This window comes from Carettochelys insculpta, chromosome 3 (assembly GCF_033958435.1).
Source record: "Carettochelys insculpta isolate YL-2023 chromosome 3, ASM3395843v1, whole genome shotgun sequence".
Taxonomy (NCBI): domain Eukaryota; kingdom Metazoa; phylum Chordata; order Testudines; family Carettochelyidae; genus Carettochelys; species Carettochelys insculpta.
This window is the reverse complement of record NC_134139.1, coordinates 142214998-142241068: the sequence shown is the minus strand read 5'-3', so window position 1 is coordinate 142241068 and position 26071 is coordinate 142214998. Positions and strand designations below refer to the sequence as shown.

General features: G+C 40.7%; 1 protein-coding gene across 1 annotated transcript in view; it reads left to right on the top strand.

The window, feature by feature from the left end:
• ZNF292 (zinc finger protein 292) overlaps positions 1 to 25071 on the top strand; it is an 89492-nt gene extending 64421 nt beyond the window's left edge. The window contains exons 5-8 of the mRNA XM_074990912.1: positions 4469 to 4671; positions 8139 to 8275; positions 11206 to 11347; positions 13385 to 25071. Coding sequence (XP_074847013.1) covers positions 4469 to 4671; positions 8139 to 8275; positions 11206 to 11347; positions 13385 to 20587 — 7685 coding nt within the window. The 3' untranslated portion in view covers positions 20588 to 25071. The remainder of the gene's footprint in view (positions 1 to 4468; positions 4672 to 8138; positions 8276 to 11205; positions 11348 to 13384) is intronic.
• The last annotated feature ends 1000 nt before the right edge of the window (positions 25072 to 26071 follow it).

Genomic DNA, 26071 nt, shown 5'->3' with positions numbered 1-26071 from the left:
GGACAGGAGGCATAGTACCAGCTTACATACTCGTGTATCCCTGGCCAATGGAATTGGTGCAGGATCCGGGCCAGGATCTTCTAAACACCAAGATGTGCCCCAGGCAAGTGGCTATGAGCTAGGTCTAATATGGCCCGTTGATGCTTCTGCGGTGCCAATAGCTGGTGTACTTCCTGTCCTTGTACACAGGTGACCAGATAAAGGAGGTCCCTCTTCAGTATAAAATAAAGTTCAGGGCCTTGGGCCTTGCCCTCTACCAGTACCCCGTCTATCTCCACTACCTCCCTCTGGGCATTTCCGGACTGCGGGGGAGGGGTCCACCTGGTCTCGCCCAAAAGTCGCCCACTCTCTGTTTAGTAATTCAAACTCCAGATAGTCTTCTTCCTCACTCTGCCCAGGCTCCCCGGAATTGGGGTCTGCAGTCCATTCTGCCTCCTCCTCTGTGTCCAAAGTTTCTCCTGGCCGGTTGGGGCCCTTTTCTTCCTGCCCCACTGAAACTCATCCCTGGAGATCTTGAGGTCCTTTGTTAATGCAGGCAGCTCTCCGAGCCTCCCGCAGGATACAGGTGCCCAGGGCCTTGGCCTCCCTCCTCTGCTTCCTTGATTTCCTGCCCCTGCCAGGGGTCAGGAACAGTTCCTGGGCCATTTCCACAAACATAGGGGTAGGGCATATCTCAGACTCCACCGCCACCGTTGTTTGTGGCTTTCCCCCTCCTCCTGCCATATGGAGGGGAAGCAGGCTTTGGAACCCCAGGAAATCTCTCCCAGTGAGGACGGGGTAAGGGAGGTGGGGGACCACCCCAGCTCGGACTCTTTGAAATTAGTCCCCTGGGTCTTACCTTCACCCAAGCATTGGGATAATAACTTACTGTCCCATGAACACAGGTGACCTCAGTGCAGGCTGCTGGGGTTAACAGATGGAGTTTTACCAGGCCCCTTGCGACAGCTGTCACTGCACTCCCTGATTCAACCGGTGCTGTAATTTCTTTCCCCTCCACTCGGATGGATCTGGTAAAATTGTGCGGGGTGGCCGCCACCCCCACCATGAGGAGTATAGAGCATGGATCCCCCCCAAACCTCAAGGTTGCATTGCATGGTTTCCTCAAGGTTGGGACATTGGGCCGTGATGCATCCTAGCTCCCCACACCCAGAGCACCAATAGTTTCCCCTTGGGTTTCTGGTCTTGGGATTGCTCATCTTCTGGTCTGTGTCCTCTTTTTGGGCCCCTGATAGGCCTCCCACTCACCTTTCCCTCCTGCTGGGGTTCCTTGGGCCTTCGGGTGCCAGGAGTCCTATGGGCAATATGGGTGAACTACCCTGTTTTGGGCACCCCCAGCTCTGGAGCTGTGTGTATTCCGTCGCAGCAAGACACCTCTCTGCCAAAGCCACAGCCTCATCATTGGTGGCCAGGTTATGTTGGCCCACTGAGTTCCGAAGGTCAGGTGGCAGTTTGCACATGAATTGGTCAATGACTGGGACCTCTAGGATTTCCTCTGAGCTGCGTACTTCTGAGTACAGCCACCTCCACGCTAGGTGGACTGACTCAGACAGTTGGGCCCGCAGGGGCTTACTCTCCTGGTATTTCCATCCGTGATACCTCTGGGCCCGGGTGGCCCTAGTCACCCCTAGCCAAGCTAGAATCTCTTCCTTGAGCCGGGGTAGTTGGATACAGCCTGGAGGAGCAGGTCATAGTAGACCCTCTGTGCCTCTCCACCTAGGAATGGGGCCGAGGATACTGGCCCGCTGTCCTTTGGGCCAAGCCTCTCACTGTGCAATTCGGTTAGACACTAGGAGGTGGGCCTCAGCATCATCGGCCATTGTCATTTTGGGGAGGCAGCCTGTGGTCCTCAGTGTGTTTGGGCCCCAACCCCTGGGGTCTGTGACACGAGTACGTTCACCTACTTGACCGTGTCCCAGAAAAGAGCTCGGTCAGAGGCAGCCTGGCTCATTAATGTTGTTTGTTTCTTGCTGGAGCCAGGTGGACTCCATAACGCAACCCTCTGGACATGTGTGGCGGCCATGGCCTGTTTGGCAGCCATGGCCTGTACTAGTGCCTTCACTACCACTTCCATGGCCATCCCCTTGAATACAGTGATCATGGGGGAGGCAGAAAAACCAAACCATCCTCACCCAGGAGATTCCCCTCTCACTTTTTTTTTAAAGTGTCCCTCACCGCCATGCAAAGCTGATCCCACTCTTGATACCAGTGTAACACAACACCAGGCTTGTCCTTATGGGTCCCTGCACTATGTGGTGGTTTAAAAGCAGTATCAGAGGCCCGCTGTGTCCTTTGCTCTGCTCCTGTGCTCACAGGGGCTTGGTTCACCCAATCATCAGGCCAGTCTCATCATTGGCTACACCAAAAATGCAGTCTTTCAGGGGAGCAGGCTTGCTCCTTGTCTGAGGCATGGGGTGGTCTGGGGAGAACCCGGTCCCCTCCCACATGTCCCGGGTTCCATTCCAGGGACCCTAGGCGGCTGTGGCAGGGGCCCTCCTAGTGCCACAGTTGCCTCCCTGGGCCACTTCCACCAGACTCCCTTGTAACACAACCCCAGTACCTTCCTCCGATAACTGCAGTTCTTCTTCCTGAAGAGTCATCTTTCCCTGTCCATCCTCTATCTCCTTCCCCCTCCTTCTTGTGAGAAGCCTTTTTCAAGAGCTCCACCCATCTTGATTGGCCTCAGCTGCTTAATTAGCCCCCAGCTGTTGGCTTGCCCTGGTGCTCCAGGCTACTCCTTCCTGGGCCTTAGTCCTTGGGTAACATAAAAGGACACACCCAGCTGCCTGTATCTCTTCCCTCTCACAGGGTGCTGTAGCTGGCTGGGGGTCTGGGTCTGTCACAATACTCAATTCCAGATTGTGGTTTACACACATCATTCAATGCAATTTGTTTTGATTCTACATAAATTAAGATTGACTTCTCCTTTAAATGAGAAAATAGTATCTGACTAAATTGATTTAGAAACTAATTTAGTGAAGTTTTTACAACTACCTTATATGGAAACATTTAGTATTGTAGACTGTGAATTGGAGGTTAGCAAATACTGTATCTGTAGTTAATGAAGGGTCTTGGGGAGATTCAGGGAGTTATAGACTTGTAGGCCATGCGTGAGTATGTGTTTGTTTATTGTAGTGTCTAGGATCCTTAGCCATGGATGAATACTTGGCAAATTGGTTGAGATTATAGTTAAAAGGGAATACCAAAACACGTGGAAGATTATGATACAGAAGCAAACAGGGTTTCTGCAAAAGGAAAATAGTGATTAAAGGAAATGGGTTGACATAACTTAGACTTCAAAAAGGCCTTTGACAAGGTCCCACACAAGAGGCTACTAGAGAAGTTAAATGGTCATGGGGTGCAACTTTTTATTGCCACGGATGAGAAACTGACTAGGGGAAGACAAAGCAAAACAGTAGGATTAAATGGTCAGTTTTCACTGTGATGAAATGTTAACTGTGCAGTGCCTGAAGTTTCCAAATTGCAGTGATATGGCTCTGTATTGTCTGTTCTATTTACTAATGATCACGAAATTAGGATGAGTTAAGTAGGTAGTAAAATTTGTAGGTGATTTGTAGGTAAAATTTCCTACTTTTACATCTGCTGTTTCTCATTCATATTCCATGTCATCTCTGCACCTTTTCCCCTTTTGCACATTCCATTCACCTTCCCATTTCCCTCTCTCTGTCTCTGTAATCCCAGACATTTCTGATAATTTTCCATCATTTTAGAACAATAGGGTTCTAAAGGTGGTTTGTCTAGCTTTGAAACCTTTCTACTCTTAAATAGCTTGCTGGAGTATGCCAGTAAACTAAAACTGAATGCTAAACAACTGCATCTCTGAAATGCAATATTGTGAAAAGTTACTTTTGCTGAGAACATTTGTGCCAAAAAGTTACAAGAATGGGGAAAATATAAATTCTGCTTTTATACACCAAATGCATGGGATTAATGTTCTACTTTCCAAATTGTCAATTTCATACTTTATTTCACAAATTAGGTATGTATAATGATATTGAGTGATTAAAAATTAGAGATAAGCAAAAAATAGGAAGTCCAGATGCATCCTTAACTATAAACAGTCAACTAGTATTTTCATTTTCTTGAACAAGTCATTAGCCGGCGTAATTAGCAAGATGACTAAGCATATTATCTATGGTAAATGTGCTAATAGAAAATACAAGCTTTTTGTTTCAGACACATTTCAGTTCATTAATATTAAGAAATTATTTAACCTGTTTGAAAACATTTTAGATTTCCTGCCTGAAAATGTAGTGAGATCAGTGACAGGTTAAGTGAACAGGAGAAAAGCAAGGTGTTAGGGAAAAACTTTTTTTTCCAATGCCTCCTATCTTTGTGGCCTTTTACTCTGTATAAGTGTTATTTATGAACATGATTAAATTCCATCTGTTAACTGCATAACACTTTGTGAAATATTTATATGTAATATTTTGTCTTGTTTTTCTGTAAGTGAATGAATTTTTAGCATCTGAAGGCCCTATTCTACTGGATATGCGTATTAAGCATCTAATGAAAACAAAGCAATTGACTGAAGCAACTTCCCTTGCAAAGCTGTGTTCTGACCACCCAGAAATCAGCACCAAAGGAAATTTTAAGCAAACCTACCTGGTCTGTCTGTGTTCAGGATCACCAAATGAAAAGCTAATGGAGGAGGTGAGTAAACATTACTTTTTATTCATAATTATGTTCCTATGGTTTGTATAGAAACAGCCGTGTTTATGTTGACATTGGCTTTCCTGTAGAGAGAAAAAGACTCTGCTTTAAAATTGTATACAAAAGGTAATAGGCAACTTCAGGGCATGAGGGGCTCCCGAGATTGCTCATTTTAAGGCTCTCTTAAACCTATAGTTCAAAATTGGTATATTTGTTAAAAAAAGAAATAGGGTCCTATGGCTAACCTGCGGATTCAGTTCTGGGCTCTGCCATAGCTTTCCTGTGTGTACATGCACAAGATACTTGTGCTTTCAGTGCCTCAATCCCCAGCTGCAAAAAGTGAAAAATAATACTCACTTTCTACCTTCCTTTTTGTTCTTGTCTGTTGTGATTGTAGGGTCTTCAGAAGTAACTGGTTTTTATTATGTTTCTGTACACTGTCTATTACTGTGAGGCTTTGGTCTCAGGCTCCTCTGTTCATAATAAAGAGGCCATGCTCATTTTATAATGTGTGACATTAATATATACTTTATTTACTAAGTAGAATACCCATATTTACATAATGTTTAAACTTACATTTTCCATGCTGCTGATCAGTTTTTGGTAATAGAGTCGCAGTTATGAGTGTGTGTGTGTGTGTGTGTGTGTTTGTTTTGATAGTACTGATCACTAGGTTCTAATTCACGTGACTGAAGTGACCATTCACAGTAAGGACACTTGTGGAAAAGTTTTATCTGGTAATTACAAAACTTACAGTAAAACAGTTAGAAATACATCTGGCCTCTTTTTTTCAATTCTTTGATTATACGTCATGTTAGCCTTTCAAAATATTGACAATTGTCTTGCAGCTCTTCACATTTTCTTATCGTCATTATTTGTTTTAAATTCTTTTTTAATTAAAAGCTTATGCAAAATTCATTAAACTGTAACAGTTAGTGGTAAATCTTCAGAGAAACAATTTGTGTTATGACTTTGTCTAAGAGAAGTTTACAGTAACTGCCATTTCACAGTTATGTTCCTTTAAAACCTTATTCCAAATTTAAAACTGGGTTATTTACAAGTTATCAAAAGGTGGACTTTGGGACTTTCTTTATTATATGCATAGCTGGAAGCACTGCCTATTATTAAAGTTGTTTGCCACATCTTATTATCAGACCCTGTTCTCTGACACTTGCATGTCAAATTTTATCCATTTGGGTGAAATTTTCGATGATGGGTGTCTGCCTCAAGCTGAAATTTTTGGAAGATGTTAGCCAAAACTATTCAGCCATTTCCAAGAAGGAGGCTAGACAAAATATGTTGTTCTGCATGTGTTTTAAAAATCCTGGCAGCCTTTTCTTTGACAACATCTAGTGCCCCCATATTTGGAAACAAGGATATGAAATTTGGGAAAAAGGTGGCCCTTGTGTCAGGGGGTCTTTCAAGAGACCATCAGATCATCTCATCTGACCACTTCTATAACAAAGGTCAGACAGTTTCTTCATTACCCATATGTTGAACCTCATAAAGTATGTTTGGCTGAAGCATATCTTTCAGAAGGCATCCAGTCTTGATTTGATGACATCAGTAGATGGAGAATCCACCCTTAATTTGTTCCATGGTTAATCACCGTCATTTTTTCGAAAGTGTGCCTCATTTCTAATTAGAATTTGTCTAGCTTTCATCTTCCAGCTATTGGATCTTGTTATGTTTTTTGCTGCTAGACTGAAGACTTTTTCGAGCTGATATTAGTTTCTCCCTTTAATCAAGTTAGTGACTCAGAGTGACAGTTCTCCTTAATGTTTCCTCTAATCTTTCCTTCGATGTGCAGCTGTTTTCCATCCATGTGTGGAATACATTTTTGTGTATGCCGAGGCTTGTGCAAATGTGCACCATTACTAGAAACAAAAAGTCAACTGTGGATGCTGTGCTAATGAGCTAGGTGGCTTTTGAATCTCTCTTGAGCGGTCACAGACATGTATTGCTTACAGGAAATGCTGGTTATCGTCAATAATGAGAGTGAACGAATGAGACAATATTAATAACATTCACACCATTATTTGATAAGTCAGAGAAAAAAATGAGGAAGCTCTGGGAAGATTTACATAACTTGACTAGTTACATGGGAGAAAAGACCAATGTGATGAATACACAGCACTTCATTAGGGTAATTCTCCCCCATGGCAGCTTCAAAGTGCTAGCGTGCATGTAACTGCAGGCACTGCAAAGTGCCTTAACTCCTCAAAATTTTGAGGAGTAAAGGCACTTTGAAGTAGTGCGGGTACATGGAAGTGGCTGCAGCTACACGCATGCCAGCATTTCAGAGTTGCTGCAGGGAAGAATTACCCTAATGAAGTGCTGCATATTAACTGTAGCACTTCATTAGTAATCTCCCTATCACCCTGATTAACATGCACCCTTCGAAGGTGGGGGCAAGTGTAGACAAGCCCAAAGTGGTTTGTCACTAATTTGTCCACAAAATTCAGCACTTTCACTGGAAGCATTCTACCTCTCAGGCATGAGGCACAGTGCTGCTGTCCATGGAGTGCCTTTTGTCAACAGGCCCTGTTGACAATAAAGCTGCGTGGGCACTTCGTGGGAGCCTTCTCTCAACAGACAGGGCTTTCGGAACAATGGGCAGCCCTGTCTTCTGTGCTTTCCGGTGCCTGTGTTTTCCAGAGAGCGGACAGGCAGTCTGGCTGTTCTGTCAACAGAGTGGAGCTCTCTCACACTCTCCCAATTGGCGTTTGTGTGTGGCCGCATTCTGTCAACAGAAATTTTGTTGGGAAGTCTCTTCCAACATGACAGAGTACTGTAATGTAACCATAGCCCATGAGTCTACAGCCCACCACTTTAAATAATAAAAATATCAAAAAGCATGTAATATCTGCTAGGAAAATATTCATTTGAAATGCCTTCAGTAAATTGCTTTTTTGTCGTTGATTTTTGCGACAGATATCATGATACTCCTATATTAACCTTTGCATCCCTTCATTATTGATCAGCATATAAAAGCAGCAACACCTGCACTGATTTTAGCATGCCAAGTTGGATGGAAAATTTGAGGTTTTTGTACAGAAGTCAGTCTGTAGTATAAAGTTTATTAAAACTACTCATTATATAACTATATGGAGAGAAAGACACACATTGGTACTAGTATATGTATAGTTTTATATATAATATGAATATGGGCTTTAAGATCCTTGGATGAATGGTACTATAGACCTATAAACATTGTCTTACAATATCTTTGAGGTATATGTTTATGTGCATTTTACAGACATACAGTTTTCCTTTTACTTTTGGCAGATCCAGTTTTTGATACACTTGTTCTATCCAGAGGCTCATCAATTACTCTGTCATTAATTGCAAAATAAGAAGTTTGAAAATGTTCACTAAATTTCTTATTCCTGCCTTCCCAAAGAGCCCCATAAAGCAAAACCATCCGGCTTGTTTTTTGGTCATCATCTTGTATGTTTCCTCTCCAGATTGCAGCAGTAGATTGCAAAGATGCCCTAGAAATGATCTGTAACCTGGAGTCTGATGGAGAAGAAAAAAGTGCTCTAATTTTATGCGCGGCATTTTTATCTCGTCAGCTACAGCAAGGAGAGATGTACTGTGCCTGGTGAGTCAGACTCTCTTTGTTTGTGTCTCAGAGTAAAATGAAATATATTGGGAGGAATAGGTCCTGTCAAACTTTTTTGAAAAACGGCAGAAAAGGCTTAATATTACTTTAATGCTTTTGTAATTATCCACAATAAATAACATTCAAACACGATGCTATGGGTTAGGCACCAGCAGATGAGAGCACTGAGTCACTTCACTCACAAATAAATTAACTGTATTACACTGTGGAAACAAATAATTTTATATCTGTTAGGAAGATGGTCAACGTTGTAATAAAAACTGTCTCGGTCTGAGACAATTCTGTTGTCTAGAAGAGGACTTTTCACAAGTCATCTACTTCTCTCTGTCTGCATTAAAAAGGCTTTGATCATATGCTGTTCAAACTTTCCAGCAAGGAAATCTCTCCCCAGGGGTATTGAAACCTCACTGTAGTGAAGCAGCATTTGGCAGATAGAACAAGCTTTCACTGGGCATCTAGGTCTAGAACAGGGGTGTCCAACAGGTAACCTGTGGGCCAGATTCGGAGCCTTTTTATCCAGCATGTGGGGCCAGCTGCTGCAGAGCCCTGGTGGCTGGGATGCAGAACCGCCGTTGGCCCGGGAGCAGAGTCCCAGCGGGGATACAGGGCTGGAGACAGAGCCCCAGCAACCAGAACACTGAGCTGCCACCAGCCCCAGGGGCAGAGCTCCAGCTGGGGCATGAGGCTAGTAGCAGCATGGTTTGGGCTGCGGGGGAGGGTTAAGCCTGGGGGTGGGTGGGAGACAGTTTGGGGCTGTGGGGGTTCTAAGGCTGGGGCCAGTTTGGGGCTGCCGGTGTCTTAGGCTGGAGCAGTTTGGGGCTGCGAGGGGTTTAAGGCTGGGGGTATGCAGGGGACAGTTTGGGGCTGCAGAGGGGTTAAGGCCGGGGGCAGTTGGGGTGCGGGGAGGAGGCAGTTTGGGGCTGTGGGAGGATCTAAGCCTGGGGCCGGGGGTGGGGGGGTGCGGTTTGGGGCAGCAAGGAGTTTAAGCCTGGGATGTGTGGTCTGGGGCTATTTTGTGTTTGGCTCCCTGGAACACACAAAAAATTGCCATGTGGCTGCTGATGAAAAAAGGTTGGGCACCCCGGCCTGGTAGCAGGTCTCACTGTGAGGCAGCTGACCTGCTGGAACTTTTAACTTCAGTCTCGCAAAACTGGCAATTTGCTGATTTAGTACAGTCCAGCTCTGGGATTTCCTGACAGGGTTTAGGAGCAGGAGCTCTGGGCCTGGAAAGGGGTCTCAGGCGGCAGGGGCGGGGCTGGAGTCTGTCCTCCCCTGGCCAGTTTTTCAGTGCTGTCTGGCACATGGCAGCCAGGAGCACCAGGCCCTGAAGTAGCCCCTTGCCCTCCCCCCCACACACACACAGTTGGCAACCATGCTAACTCCTGTGTCTATGTGAAGTATCATTTGAAAATAATCAGAGAATCAGAGAATGCAGGGCTTTGCAATAATGGATCCTGCTATAGGTTCGGGGGCAGCCTTTGTACATCATTACATAGTTATCTATAACACTCTGCCATTTACACCTGCAGGTTTGATGTTTTCTTCTACTTTATTTTGTTATGAGGAAGTAGTCTGGCTTCTACATTTTTACCTGAATATTTAACTTTATGTTGCTAGCTTTCTGTGTAATTTAATATAAAAAACAATGTTTAGATGAAGTCTATGAATTAACATAGAATCATAGAGATATGGCTGGGACTGTGATAGATCATTTGGGCTAGTGAGTGGGCTGCATGAGTGGCCTCCCTCTTCTCAGTGGGTCACAAGACCGTGATGGTCTCCTGGATGTGGTGATTTTGTTAACTACGCTTGCATACGTAGAATTTGCAGGGTATTCTAAATGAATTGCAGCAGTTCTGTGATTGGATGCAGAGGGAGGGCACAGTTCTCACAGTCAGTGTTGTATGTAATCAGCTTGCACCTCACTTCACATGCCCTTGCTTTCAGTGCATGTCACTTTAGTAATACTAGTATGAAAAATTGATGCAGATGGAAACCAGTGGAATCAGGCAACCCTGTGCAGAAGCAGCCATAAACAAAATGTCTTGTGAGCCGCGCATAGAAGTCAAATCAATCACCCATTTTTTAGAAGAGCCCTTAACATACTTGAAGACTTACTAGGTTTTGCCTCAGTCATCTTTTCTGAAGACCAAACATACGCTGCTATTTTTAGCCTTTCTTCACGTTTTGGGTTTTCTAAATATTGTACCATTTTGATTGTTGTCCTCTGTACTCCCTCCAATTTGTCAACATCTTTCTTAAAATTTGGTAATCAAAACTAGACATATTATTTGTTTTAGGGCAGCAGTGGGGCAAATACTGTCCCATAAGCCAGATCCGATTCACCCAGGCTTAGCCCCTGGCAGGCTGCTGCTGCTGTATTTACCTACACCTTCATAAGGATGGGTGCTTGCAACTCCCATTGGCTGCAGATTGCACTTGTTGGTCAGTGGGAGTGACAGGAAGTGCTGCCCCATTCTGCACTGCTTCCCACAGCTCCCATTGTCCAGGAATGGTAATCCACAGCTACCGAAGGTTGCAAGAACCCATACCTGCACAGGTAAATATAGAGGTGGCTAACCCTTGTGAACTGCCACCATTTTATTGCTCACCCGTGTTCTGGGCTCTCACCAGTGTCAAGAAAACAGAACAATTACCTCCTATGCCTTATATCTTGCATTCCTATTAATACATTCCAGAACAGATGTACCATGATTTTCAAAAGAAATTATGAATTGTTAGGCTGCCTCTGTTGAAAAAATCCTAAGTCCTGTTTTCATCCTTATATTTTTTTAAAAGAACTGCAAATTGATCAAATGTAGTAGTTGTGTTATTGCTGTCATATATATATATATATACGTATTAGGCTTTACTTAATTATTCTGTCTTTCAAAACTTTGTATTTGCAGGGAGTTGACTCTCTTCTGGAGCAAACTGCAACAAAGGGTAGAGCCTTCTGTACAAGTGTACCTAGAGAGGTGTCGTCAGCTGTCGGTGTTAACTAAGACTGTTTATCATATATTCTTCCTGATTAAAGTAATTAATTCAGAGGTAAGGATACTGTAAAGATGTATTTTCATGGTCCTTTGAATAAAACATGAGATCAGAATTTGAAAATTTTCTGGAGGCCAGATAGCAAGTACTTATGCAAGTTGTACTGATTTAAGTAAATTAGTAGTTATGTCATTTATACACATCACTGTATTCCCTGTTGGTGAACATTCTTTAAGTGTGAGTTCTTCACATCCAGTTGGCTTAAATTGGTAGGGAATTCACTTAAGATGAATCAATATAAGACACTCTGAAATTTACTTAATGTCCACACAGGAAGTTGCAGTAACTAAACTGATTTAATTTATTACAACTTTTGAGTGTAGATAAAATGGGGAATAGATATAATTCAGCAGCTGGGAGATGGGCGATCTGTTGCAGAGGACACAGTGTCCTGTATCATTTATTCCAGCACTCCACATAGCTACTTCAAGTTACTTCCATGAAGAAAGGAATGCGAGGAACAAAGTTAGGGGGAAGCCCCTTAAGGTTTAAGCAGGCTGTAAAAGGCAAAAAATAACTTGGTTGTTGCTTTATGATTTGTAATTTTGCTTTGAGGGGTTAAGTTGTGACTTAACTCTGAAGTATTTTGCTTTTTGTGGATTTAGAACTGATTTTGTGTTCTAAGCTCAATCCATATGACATGGGTTTTATATATATAGGGACATCCATTGTTGCAAGTCTTCCCTACCTCTTGCTTGTATTATTTAATGCTAATTGCTTTGTCTTGTACTTCTTTGAGCTGTTTGTTTCCGTACACAGTAGATCCATAGACATTTTGTAAGAGGAAAACCAAGATGTTTTCTGTTAATGAAGTTCAGGTTTGTATGTACCATAAGCAGGTTGGCAGCCACACAATTTAGAGTGGCATGCAGTCGAGGGCTCCAGCCCTGCCTCTCCTCTCTGATGCAGCACAGGAAAGTGCAGGAGCATGAGGCTGGAGCCTCTGCTGCAAAGGCTCCCACTGCAGCTTAGGGCTGGGCCCAGAGCCCTGCCGCAGAGGGCTGCCGCAGAGTTCCCTTCACGGTGCAGTTCCTTTCAATTGGTCTGTTTCTTACCTGTTTCTTTATCTCTCAGCCATTATATACGTTCTTGATGCACAATGCAACATTTTCTCCCTTTTATCTTGAATGTCCTTGAATAAGTTATATCCCTTTATACTGATATTCTAGTATATACCACTATTCTCATGACTTACCCACCAAGCCTGTGCCAGACTGGTATAATGTGGCTTTAGTATAAATGAGAATCAAAGTCCACCTTTCTAGAAAAAATTACCCACAGATGACCTTGGGTAAAAGAGACACTTAGGTAAAACGTTCAACTAATATATTAAAATATATATTCAAAATAAAAAGGAAAACTTTTTCTTAATTTTAGATCTGTGTGGCTTTTTAACTGCTTTCCCCTTAAAAATGGTTTTATATTTTAAAAGAAGAGACATAACTATTTTGGTTCTGTGTGTATGGCTGTAATTAATGTAACTAGGAAAGATAGATTATTTAATGATTACCACACTTACCCTTCTGCTTCTGTGACCAGAATTCAAGTTCTAATTTGAAGGTCCTAAGTGAATGAGTATGATGTCAGTAGATTCCCTCTCAAAACCATAACATAATTTGGCATAATTGGTAGGCTTTCTTTAGGAAAAGCTCAATATTTCATTAGTACAAAGACTGGCCTACTGTACTAATGAACAAACTCCTGAAATAAGTGATGCTAGCAGGGCAATAGGAGGGAGCTGAATTTCTCACTTTGTGAATTTAAAAAGGCCAGTGTTTCAAGTTTCTTTGCCAGCCTGGAGAATAGGTAACTCAAGGCATAGTAATCTGGGTTTTATTTCATTGGCATGCACAGTTCCACAGTTGGAGCTACTAAACTCTCATTTTTTAAAAAACTTAATATTCACATTTTATGTCTGATTTGCCTTTACAATTTATTGAAATTCAGCCTTGACCAATGGAAATTATCCTATATTAACAAATGCAGAAATTGCTATAGTAAAATGACTTTTTAAAACTAATGTCTTCTTTGCAGATTGAAGCTGCTGGACTTGCAACCTGCATTGAACTATGCGTGAAAGCACTGCGTTTAGAATCCAGTGAAAACACAGATGTCAAGATATCCATTTGCAAGACTATATCCTGTTTGTTGCCGGATGATTTGGAGGTTAAACGTGCTTGTCAATTAAGTGAATTTCTTCTTGAGCCCACTGTGGATGCATACTATGCCGTTGAAATGCTGTATAATCAGCCTGACCAGAAATACGATGAAGAGAATCTTCCCATACCAAATTCTTTACGCTGTGAGCTCTTGCTCGTATTGAAAACTCAGTGGCCTTTTGATCCAGAATTCTGGGACTGGAAAACTCTAAAACGTCAGTGTCTTGCATTGATGGGGGAGGAAGCATCCATTGTTTCTTCAATAGATGAATTGAATGACAGTGAAGTTTATGAGAAGGTTGAAGACAGTCAAGAGGAAAATAAAGAAACTTCTCTGAATGGTCTTGCTGGCTGTTTTGATGAAGCTACAAGTCTGCTTAAAGGCATAAGAGATGAAAAGCAGAAAAAGAGAGAAATTAAAAAACTGAGAGAGAGGGGATTCATATCAGCGAGGTTTAGAAACTGGCAAGCCTACATGCAGTATTGCGTGTTATGTGACAAAGAATTCCTTGGTCATAGAATAGTTAGGCATGCACAGAAACACTATAAAGATGGCATTTACAGTTGCCCTATATGTGCACACAATTTTAATTCTAAAGAAACCTTTGTTCCTCATGTAACTCTACATGTTAAAAAGTCCAGCAAAGAGAGACTGGCTGCTATGAAACCACTTAGAAGATTGGGAAGACCTCCTAAAACATCAACCACCCATGAGAATCAGAAGGCTGATGCCACATCCAAGCAGGAACAACGACCCATTAAAAAGAATAGTCTTTATTCAGCAGATTTCATAGTGTTTAACGATAACGATGGTTCAGATGATGAAAATGATGACAAAGATAAACCTTATGTACCAGAGATAATACCAGTTCAAAAACCATTGCCTGTTAATGAATTCACATGTCCAGTAACATTTTGTAAAAAAGGATTTAAATACTTTAAAAATTTGATTGCACATGCAAAGGGGCATAAAGATAATGAAGAAGCTAAACGTTTTCTTGAAATGCAAAGCAAAAAAGTTATTTGCCAGTACTGTAGACGACATTTTGTAAGTGTTACTCATCTCAACGATCACTTGCAAATGCACTGTGGTAGCAAGCCCTACATCTGTATACAGATGAAGTGTAAGGCAGGTTTTAACAGTTACGCTGAGCTCTTAACTCATAGAAAAGAACATCAAGTCTTTAGAGCAAAGTGTATGTTTCCTAAATGTGGCAGAGTGTTTTCAGAAGCATACTTGCTCTATGATCATGAAGCACAACATTATAATACTTACACCTGCAAATTCACAGGCTGTGGAAAAGTTTACCGTTCTCAGAGTGAACTAGAAAGACACATTGAGGATCATAATAAGCAGCCTGAAAAGGTGTTAGAGACTGAAGGTCAGACTAATCGAACTGATCTCACTCAATCTTCAAAAGCTAATGAAAACCCTGAAGGAGCTGCTGTAAAAAAAGAATTGATCTCACCTCTAGACAATAACACAAGTAACTTTACTGAAGCAGACAATAATGTGCAAGATCAAATCAAAGTAGAATCAGTTGGAACAGAGAAAGCAAATAAATCAGCCAGCATTAGAAGTCAAGCTGATTCCCTATCTGATGATGGTGTGGAGCACTCTGTTGCCGGTGTGGAAAAGAAAGAAACAGCAAATAGAATCAGCAACATCAGGATGCCTGTTCTTAGTCAGAAGGTTCGGGATAACTTTGTACGAAGAGGCAAGTTGGCTTCTGCAGGCAATAAAATTGATATTAATAAATCTGTAGTCCAGCATTTGTGTTCAGCAGTTGAAGATTCTTGCAATGATTCTTGTCTTCCAGTTTTACAGGAAAAAAAGGAGGATGGCTGTTTCAGTCAGTCCCAGAACAGTCAGAACATTTCTGTAAATTCAGACACACCAAAAACAGACACTTCTGCATCAAAAAGCCTAGAAAGACAAATAAGTAGTGTGATGCCTTTCAGTGTACAGAATCAGGCAGGATATCGAAACAACTTACCCATTTCCAAACTTGAAGACAGTATTAAGAGTGCAACTAATCCATTTAATTTGCCTTTGAAGACACTGGAGAGTATTATATTTCTTCCATCACAGTCCAGCCTGAGCAATTCTTTAGTTCCAGCTGTACCACCACCAGCAGCACCAGTTCAGAAATTTAGCTGTCAAGTTGAGGGATGTACTCGAACCTACAACTCCTCACAAAGTATTGGCAAACATATGAAGGCAGCACACCCTGATCAATATGCTGCTTTTAAAATGCAGCGTAAGAATAAAAAACCCAGAAAACCCAGCAATTTGCAAAATATACCTAGTGATGGAAAGATTGTGTATTTTTTGCCATCGCAAGTAGACAACCCCAGTAATGCTGCTTTTACATCCCAAAACAAAACTAGTGTAAATGCTCCTTCCTCAAACCAGTTGCAGCATGTCTCAAATACACTTTTCCAAACACAGTTGGAAACTTTGTCTAATCCACTGATACCTACAGCAGAAAGTGTCATAAATCCTGTCTGTATTAAAAGTGAACCTGAGAGTGTTTTATGTTCCCAAATGGAAAATCTGTCCAATACAACTTTACCTTCACAATTAGAAGATCTGGCAAAAACAGTTATGCCTTTGAATATTGACAGTGGTTCAGATCCCTTTCTTCCTTTACCTGCTGAAAGCAATTCCATTTCTCTCTTTCCTTCACCAGCAGACCATGTCCCAAATTCAGTCTTCTCACAGCTGGAAAGCAGTACAAATCATTTTTCATCTCCGTTAGAAGGAAACACTAGTTCTGTTTTTCCAAAGGGGGAAAGTGCTGATGAACCAATATTTTCTTCTCGAACAAAGAGTGAAAATAGTTTCAGTGAGACCTCCTCACAAGTTCCAGCTTCTGAAAAGTTGAAAAAGGATCGTGGGCGTGGTCAAAATGGAAAGGAAAGGAAGCCAAAACATAACAAGCGAGCAAAATGGCCAGCAATTATTAGAGATGGCAAATTCATCTGTAGTAGATGTTTCAGAGTGTTTACTAATCCCAGATCACTTGGTGGTCACTTATCTAAACGGTCTGTTTGTAAACCTATTGAAGGATCAGAAATTTCTCCAGAAGCTCTGCAGACTAATGGACAATCTGCTCTACTTGCCAGTATGATTCTTTCCTCAAATGTTGGAAATTTGCAGCAACCCCAGGAGTCTACGTTCAATCCAGAAGCATGCTTTAAAGATCCATCATTCCTACAGTTGCTTGCAGCTGAAAATCGTTCTGCTTTTTTGCAGACCATGTTTCCACGAGCCAGTGTAGCTAACTTTAATGCCAATGGGAATGAGGAAGGAAATGAAATTATTAAACAAGCCTTGGAAACTGCAGGCATTCCAAGTACATTTGAGAGCACTGAAATGCTTCCACATATAGTTACCACTGGCTGTGTCACTGGCACAACTCAGATGAATGCAGCAGCTCTCTCCAATCCAACTGTATCCCCTCTCTTGCAGACAGTCTGCAACCCAAATACTCTACCAACAAACCAAAACCGGGCTCTGAACAACAAAATTCCTTCAACAGATGAAAGCAACAGTTTGTCTGTTTTAGCAACAGATGATTTGATGCTAAAGACTATTGAAAATGGCTTGTGCTCTGGCTCATTTTCTAATTCCATTGCAGCAGCACAAAATTTTGCAAGTAATAGTTCCCGGGTTTCAGTTATAAATAGTCCCAAGAATTCAGGATCAAGTACCTTGAATAAGAAGGGGAGCAGTGCTTCAAAGCGAAAGAAAAAAGCAGCTACTCAATTGCTTGCACTTAATACCTCACAAAAATTAGTAGATAATGATTTTACAGCAGTGGGACTTCTAGCCAAAAGCATTGAAGGGAGTATGCAAGTACCAACAGATAATTTTCAGTCAAACTTACTGGCAAACTGTGAGTCTCAGGTATTGGTGGAAAATCTTCCACAGAAACTAAATAATGTTGACAATCAGTTGTTTGTGCCCAGTGTCAGAGAAAACGTCAAAACTAATTTCGAGTCTCGAGCAGCATTAGCTCCTTTAACAGTAAAAACTGAAAACGGTGACTCCCAAATGATGACTCTGAATTCCTGTGCTCAAGGAAATTCTGATTTGCAGATTTCAGAGGACAGTGTTATTCAGAACTTTGAGAAGACCCTTGAAATAATTAAGACTGCTATGAATTCCCAAATACTTGAGGTAAAAAGTGAAATCCAAGATGGTGTTCTTGCATCAACCCAGAATGCACAAGTAAATACAACTGATCTCCCTCCAGCAAATGGTACACAAAATATTAAGTCACCCACGCCTACCCAGTTTGCAGTATGCACTAGGGATGTCACCACTGCAAAAGGTAACTCTTCTCAGTTTGAAACTTCTCAAAAGGATGACGCTCAAGTTTTGGAAATTTTAGAGGGATTGCGGAAACTGAGATTAGAAAATGATACATCCAGTCAGGTTTCTGATAATGTGTCTCAGTGTCCTCCATCAGATACACTAGCACCTCTGCCTGCTGTTCTATCAGCTGAGAATACATCCCTGGCCCAGGCATCTTCAGAGACAAGTACTATTCAGTTTAGTGATAAAGTCCATAAACCTTTCGTGTGCCAGGACCAAGGCTGTGATTATAGTGCTATGACAAAGGATGCATTATTTAAACACTATGGCAAGGTACATCAGTATACTGCAGAAATGATATTGGAAATCAAGAAGCATCAATTGAAGTATGCCCCCTTTAAATGTGTTGTAACCACCTGTCCAAAAACATTTACAAGAAATTCAAATCTCCGAGCACATTGTCAGCTGGTGCATCACTTCACCACGGAGGAAATGGTAAAATTAAAAATAAAAAGACCTTATGGAAGACGATCTCATAATGAAGCTACAAACGTAACCCCAAGGTCTGTTGAAATAAAAAATCTGCAGTCTGTCATAATGAAAAGTAAGAATGAAACTCGGTTGGTTAAAGGATTTGATGTAAGGAAGGAGGCTGTCATACTACCTGTGAAAATCCCAGAAAAGCTTATCCCAGAAAAAAAAAATCCTGAAAAACTGGAGAAACCTCCACAAGTGCTTACTGTTCCTCCAGAGCAATATAATGCAGCATCTTTCAGTAACACACAAATACAACCAAAAGTACGCAAAATTAGGAGGCATCGGAAGGAGAAAGAAGAAAGAAAACGCAGGAAACCAGTAACCAAATCTCTTGATTTTCCTACTAGATACAGTCCGTACAGACCATACCGATGTGTCCATCAAGGCTGTTTTGCAGCCTTTACAATACAACAGAACCTGATTCTTCATTACCAGGCTGTTCACAAATCAGATCTGCCTGCATTCTCTGTGGAGGTTGAAGAAGAAAGTGAGCCAAGTAAAGACGAACATGATGAAATTGAAACCAAACAGACTGTGAAAGAATTCAGGTGTGAAGTGAGTGATTGTTCAAGAATATTTCAGGAGGTCACTAGTCTGATACAGCATTATATGAAGCTTCATGAGATGACTCCTGAAGAAATTGGAGGCATGAAATCATCCCTGGATGTTGGAAGATTTCCATGTGACCAGTCTCAGTGTAAATCTTCATTTACAGGGTATTTTAACTATATTTTACATCTGGAGACAGATCATGGAATTAAGATAAGGCCAAACAAGGTGGAAGAAGATGGCATATACAAGTGTGATTGTGAGGGCTGTGACCGTATGTATGCAACTAGATCAAATCTCCTAAGACACATTTTTAATAAACATAATGATAGGCATAAAGATCACTTAATAAGACCCAGGCGATTAACACCAGGTCAGGAAAATATTTCCAGCAAGGCAAACCAAGAGAAGCCAATAAAGTCAAAGCATAGAGGACTGAAACACAATAGGTCAGGAAAGGAAGGAAACAGATTGTCAATAAAGACCAAACGAAAGAAAAATATGAACCTGGAAAGCAAGAATGTCAAAGGTGGGCAGATTCAAGAAAACAAAGCTTTTTCCCTGAAGCGTGGAAAACACGTCTATTCGATAAAGGCTATAAATGATGCCTTATCTGAATGTACAAGCAGATTTGTAACACAGTATCCATGTATGATAAAAGGTTGTTCTTCAGTTGTTACAAGTGAGAGTAATATAATTAGACATTACAAATGTCATAAGCTATCTAAGGCATTTACTTCACAACACAGAAATCTTCTTATTGTTTCAAAAAAACACTCCGTCTCACAAGTAAAGGAAGCACCCTCCGAACAAGAGGAAGTCAATCAAAAAAAAGATGTAAAAGAGTCTGATCCATGTTTGCCAGAGAGCAATGATGAAGTGAGTACCTCTGCATTACCACGGAATGAAATTGGAAAAGGTGAGAAAGACGAAGTGGATGAACTCACAGAACTCTTCATTACTAAACTGATTAATGAGGATTGCACATGCGCTGAAAATCCAGCGAAGACCTCTTCCAGTGTAAATAGTAACTTTCAGGACACAGTCTCCTGCCATTCAGAAAAGCAAAAATCGAATAATTTAAAGAGAACAAATAAAGAAAAAAATCTCCCTCAAAATAAAAAGAGAAGAGTTGAAAAACCTGAAGAAGTACTGGCAGTTGAATTAAGTAGCGTGCACAGGGAGGAAGAAACTGCTGTTGCTATTCAGACCGCTGAAGAGCAGCCCACAACTTTTGATTGGAGTTCATTTAAACCGATGGGATTTGAAGTGTCATTCCTTAAGTTCCTGGAAGAATCTGCTGTGAAGCAAAAGAAAAATGCTGAGAGAGACTACCATAGTAGTGGAACCAAAAAAGGGTCTCATTCAAACTCAAAAAAATCCAATGAAAAGGCCTCCTTGGCCGGCAGTAATGTCACATGGTCATGTTCTGAAAGTGAAACCCTTGTACAGTTTGCCAATCCGTCACAACTTCAGTGTAGTGAAAATGTAAAAATAGTTTTAGACAAGACTCTTAAAGACTGCACTGACCTTGTGTTGAAGCAGCTTCAGGAAATGAAACCTACCGTCAGTCTGAAAAAACTTGAAGGACATTGGGCGGATGATCCAACAGTTACAGTTGCTAAAGAAATTATTATGAATAGTGAGGAAGGGGAGTCTCATTACTGAGAAATGTGTTTTAAACATGACCTGTAATACATTTTTATTTTGAATAGGAAGCCATTGAGCATGCTAGTAATGTGTGACTTTTTTATTTTGCTGAAGTGATTTAACTTAGCAAAAACATGACATTAGTCATGTAAATTTCTTATTTGTTTTTATCCCTATGGGACTTGAAGAACAGAATCATTGCTTTAGTTTTGTAAATAGTTGATCGGAACTTCAGCTTTCTATCAAATTGTCCTTTCCATTAACTAAATCTTTGTGAATTGTCTGTGATTGGTATCTTCACCAGGTCACTTCTCACGTATAACAGTACTCTTTGTTTGTAGATACATTTTTGTATATATTTATTATTGTAAATCATTTGCTGCCACCAGCAGTCTGTAAGTCTAAACTATTAAATGACACATTTATATTCAGAATTTTAATTTGTAACTAAGCGATCAAGTTTTTAAAACTGACCTTTAATCATTTTAAATTAAGAACTTTTTGAACTAAACCTAAATAAGTCTGCCATATCTAGTTTATTTTGCATAACGCGTTTATTTACAGGAAAGGTTCTGGATAAGATCACATTTCATATGTTCAGCACATACTGACAGTTCTCATTTTCTGTAAATTTTAACATGTAGTTTAGTCATAAATTTAAATAGTTTTCCTATAGCTACATTTTTTCATTGCTTTTAATTGGATACAAAGCTATTATGATTCCATAATACAATGGAAATGTGAATACAAATAGTTTGCTACATTGGAGATTTTAAACAACATTCGGTATTGAAGAACCTGTTGTGAATGTGATAGAAAATTAGTAGTGTGGAGCAGTGTATATATTTGAGGTGGTGATTTGTGAAGTAGCCCAGTATTGCCTTAAATAAAATCACATTTCATTTCTTGTTTTATACATGTGATCTTATGAAGGTTATTTTTGTTTCTGTAACTTTAGATCGGTGTATAGTTTGTTTTTTTTTAATTTAAAAATGCTACTTCGGAAGAAAACCATTTGGGGTTTTTTTTTGTTTTTGTTTTTAAGTAAGGGGTTTATAAAACTGTGGTAACTATCTATAAATATGAGTTCTCATGCTATGAAATTTAAAACTGAATAAATGGAGCACTTTCTGAAAAGAAAGTTCGAGATTGTGAACTCTCAGGCAAAATGTCTGGACTTTACAGATGGTTTAGGTTCTCTCTGCACTCACCTTGCCTCTTGCTGTCTGTTTTTTGGCAACAGTTTTCCCTACTCTGTATTTCCACACTGGCATGAGACTTGGAAGCAGTACCTCTTGTCGTAACTGAGATTTGTGAGATCTCTCTTTTAAGCAACTAACTGGAATGACAGGCATCTAATTTGTTTAGTAACCAAACCAGTAAATGCATTAGTGGAAGCTGTTGTTAGCCAAGAAAATCTAAAATATTTTAAAACAATATGTTCTGCTTAACAAGCAAGCTGTATTGTTTGGTACCAAAAATAATTTTCCTTGGATTCTCTGTCATTAGACAACCTACCTTCAGTGGTATAAGATGGTCTTTATCTTGATTGCTGTTTGCTTGATTTTTCTACAGACTTGCCTCACTCCCGTGTAATCCTCTTTGCATTAAATACTACTTTTGATTGCTTTTAAACCTCTCACCTATAATCTTTGGCAGCTGACCTGAATTTTGATGTAAAAGACTTTTCATTGAGAGCAAAGTGAAATCTTTTTTAAGGAGGAAGATTTATAAAATGGAGGAGGAGAGAGAATAGTAATTGAACCTTGTGAACCAGTCTGTCACCATCTGGTCATAAATTGAGTAGCCTTTAACACACAAACAAATGCTCTTGTACACAGTGAGCTCATTAGCTCTTCATAATAACTTTCATTTGTTTTTGAGTCACTAAACCATTACTGCCTCTGAATCAAGAAAGCAGCCATGCATACTAAAATGGTAAAATGAATACGTAGAGTCTTACGTTTTTAAGGTCATAAGGGGCCATTGTGATGGTTTACCTTGACCCACAAAACACAGACCCTGGGACTTCCTTGTATCAATTCCTGTTTCAGTACCAATATAAGTGGTTGAGCTAGAACATATCTTTTTCTACAAAAAAAAAAAAATCCAATGAGATGCACAAAGGCTAGCATGTTTGGCAAAGATCCACCCATGCTATCTAGTGGGGGAGATGCTGCCGAGGGACGAGGATGCCATGCCCAACCTCATTCTCAGAGTTGCATTCTTACAGGCCAGACTTTGTTGCCTATCCTTGCTTTGTGATCCATGAATGGGAATGCGTTTGCTGGTGTTGTGCAGCTTAGGAGCGCTAGTGGTTCTGCTTACTCCTTTCCATGCAAAAAGGCTGGAAAAGGAGGTACCTATTATTGAACCATCTGTCCCAGTGGATAGTGCACTCACTCACCTGAAACACTGGGTTCTGTTCCCTTCTCTGCTGTGTGTGTCTGTCTGTCTGTCTGTCTCTCTCTCTCTCTCTCTCTCTCTCAACAGGTATCATACATCTCCAGTGGATGCTCTGACCAGTGAGCTATCAAGTATTCTGATGGCGTCTGGGGTGTTTCCCTTTGTCTCTCCTATTGAAGCTGTTCCACTGTGAATTGATAATGAAAGTGATGTAAGTAAGTGACTGGGAATGATGCTGTATTTCAGTGGGTAGGAAGCTCCTTACAAAGTGGAGGTTCAGGGGTCAGTCACTCCTGCTCCAGTCACTTCCTTATTTTATACACAGTGGAGCAGCTTCAGCAGGAAAGCCTGAGGGAGCCCCTCATCAGTGTATCCCATAACTCAGTGGTTAAAGCACTCTCCTGAGAGTTAGAAATTACCATGTGGCTGGAATGTGGGAGACTAGCCTTCTCTTCTCCCCTCTCTGCCAAGTGCTTTAACCACAAGTCAGATCTTGTAAGATGAAGCCCCAACACCATTTCTTTCTCTGTCTGGATGTTGAATGGGACTCAATTCAGTAGGTGGCATCTGAGTACCAGATTGGACCTGGTATGCGATTTAGGTGACCAAACACCTGTCTTCTCCAGGTTTGCAAATCACTCTGCAGCTTCAGCTGGAAATAGATGCCTAGAAGGAAACAGCAGTATGTGCCCAGAGGTTGAAACTAAGCATCAGGGGAACTTTCCCACTGAAACCTTATGGTGCTGAATGAGCTTCGGTACTTACAGAATTTGGTGGTAGTTTGTAATAGAGCAAAAATTGGTATTTCCCCTTGTAAATAAACATTTTAAAATCAAGTTTTGTAGTTTTGAAGTAGTTTTAATTGACAATAATACGTAAGTACAAAGGATAGTGAACTTCGGCAAAAATATGCTTCATCCAGGAAAAGTGAGTGCAAAAAGATAGTTTCGTTATTTAATAGACCCATTCCTTGTGTATATTCAGACATACCTGTTCTTAGTGATAAACATATGCTTGTACTGTTTCTCATTTATGATCACTCTGGGTTGGCTTAGTGGTGCTAAGAATCCACTGAAGTCTCTTCCTGTTGCATTATCAAAAGAATTGTTTCCAAAGATCCATTCAGGTACACTAGAAGAAATATCTGTTGGCCTTTTTAATAATTATTTTAAAATGTACTCACTTTACTAGTGTAAATATGTTTGTTAGCAGGGTTATAAACTTAACCTAGGAACTAGGAGTCAAGTTTGGCTCTTTTTCCCACACATGCAGTACTGACAGTTGAGACAATAGTCGTGGATAATGCAATTTTTAAACCAGCTCTACACGTCAGACTTTATTATCTAGTTTTCTTTAATTTTACTACAGTCTTACGTAACACACAGTATTATGGACCTCTGAACTTTTAAAGCATGCTGCTGAAAATACAAGATCACTAAGGTTAACAAGAGGGCCCCAAGTCCAGAACTACATATCCAAATCCAAAACAGCAGAGTGAAGAGATCCTTATAGAGTGATTAGTTCTGATACTAGATTTTTTTAAGCCCATACTGAAACCTTTAAAAAGCGGAATCACAGTTCATAAGATCCTACCCCATACATGAGGACTGATTAATTTAATCTAAAATAGAATGGTGGCTCTAGAAAGTTCTCTTGCACAGCTTATTTACTTTTCAGGGTATTCTTTCAATTGCTGTCCTCTGATCTGAACTCAATCTGAAATGCAGTCAAGACAAATGCTCAGTACAGCACTTAGGAAAAAAACTCAAACGAGGGATTAGCTAGCTGGGCAGTAGCACTCCAGAAAAGGATGTTGGGGTTAGAGTGGATCATAAATTGCATATAAGCCAAAACATGATGCAGTTGCGGAAAAGACTGTCATTCCAGTGGGTATTATCAGGAGTGTCATTTGTAAGACGCTGGAGCTAATTGTTGATGCTGGTGAGTCCTCAGCTTTAGCACTGTGTCCAGTTCTGGGCACCGCACTTTCAGAAAGATGTGGACAAAGTGAAGAAATTAAAGGAGATCAACAAAAATGACCAAAGCTTTAAAAAACCTTCCTATCAGGAAATGTTTAAAAAAATGGGCAAATTTAAGTCTTGAGAAAAAAGGACTGGAATGTCAAGGGTTGTTATAAAGAGGAGAAGAATTCAGTTGCTCTTCGTGTACACTGAAAGACAAGAAGTAATGGGCTGAATCTGCAGTAAGGGAGATTTAGATTAAGCATAAAGAAAAAACTTTCTAAGGGTAGTTAGGTAATGGAACTGATCATCAAGGGTGAGGGGGAAATCCCCATCAGAGCTCTTAAAGAACAGATTAGATAAACACCTGTCAGGGATGGCCTATATACATTTAGTCGTGCTTCACTGTGGAGGAAGGTGGATTAGCTGACTTCTCAACGTTCTTTCAGCTTTACTATTTTATGACTCTAACAACAATGGAAAAGTATGGTCAGTCACACAGTGTCCTGTCTACTATCCAGCTTTATGTACTGTGGCTTAATTTTTTTGAAGGTGCAAACCTAAAACCGGCCACTTGCTGTCAGGCTGACATCTAAAATTCAGTTAGATTCTGCTGCCCTTGGAAATAGAATAGGAAAAGATGAAAGAATGTATTTCTATTTTAAGAGGCTCCCTTTTAGCAACACACAACGAGAATGTGCACGTAGGCTTCAAGAACATCATAGTAGCTTAATTTATGTATATTGATTTTCAGCAAAGCTGGTGCTACAATGAAATAACACAGTTTGCTTGTATACCAGTAAGCTTCAGTAAGGCTTTAATTAGTTCATCCTTAAACTACCTACTTTTCTGATAGAAAGGCTATGTAACCTGTCAGCTAACAATTACTCTTTTTTCCCCTACCATATAGATTTATCAGAGAGACATAAACCATAGTCTGTGCTGTCTTGTGATGACAGAGGCAAGCGCCACTGTATGGTTGCAGAGTATCAACTCAGGCTACCTTTCTTTTTCAGGGGACATTCTTTCCCTCAGTAGAAGAGAATAGTATCATCGTGAGCTTCTTTCCTTCTGTAAGTGCCTTCACATGAAAATGCAGGATCCCAAAATGAAAAAGAAAAGCATTTTAAGTTGA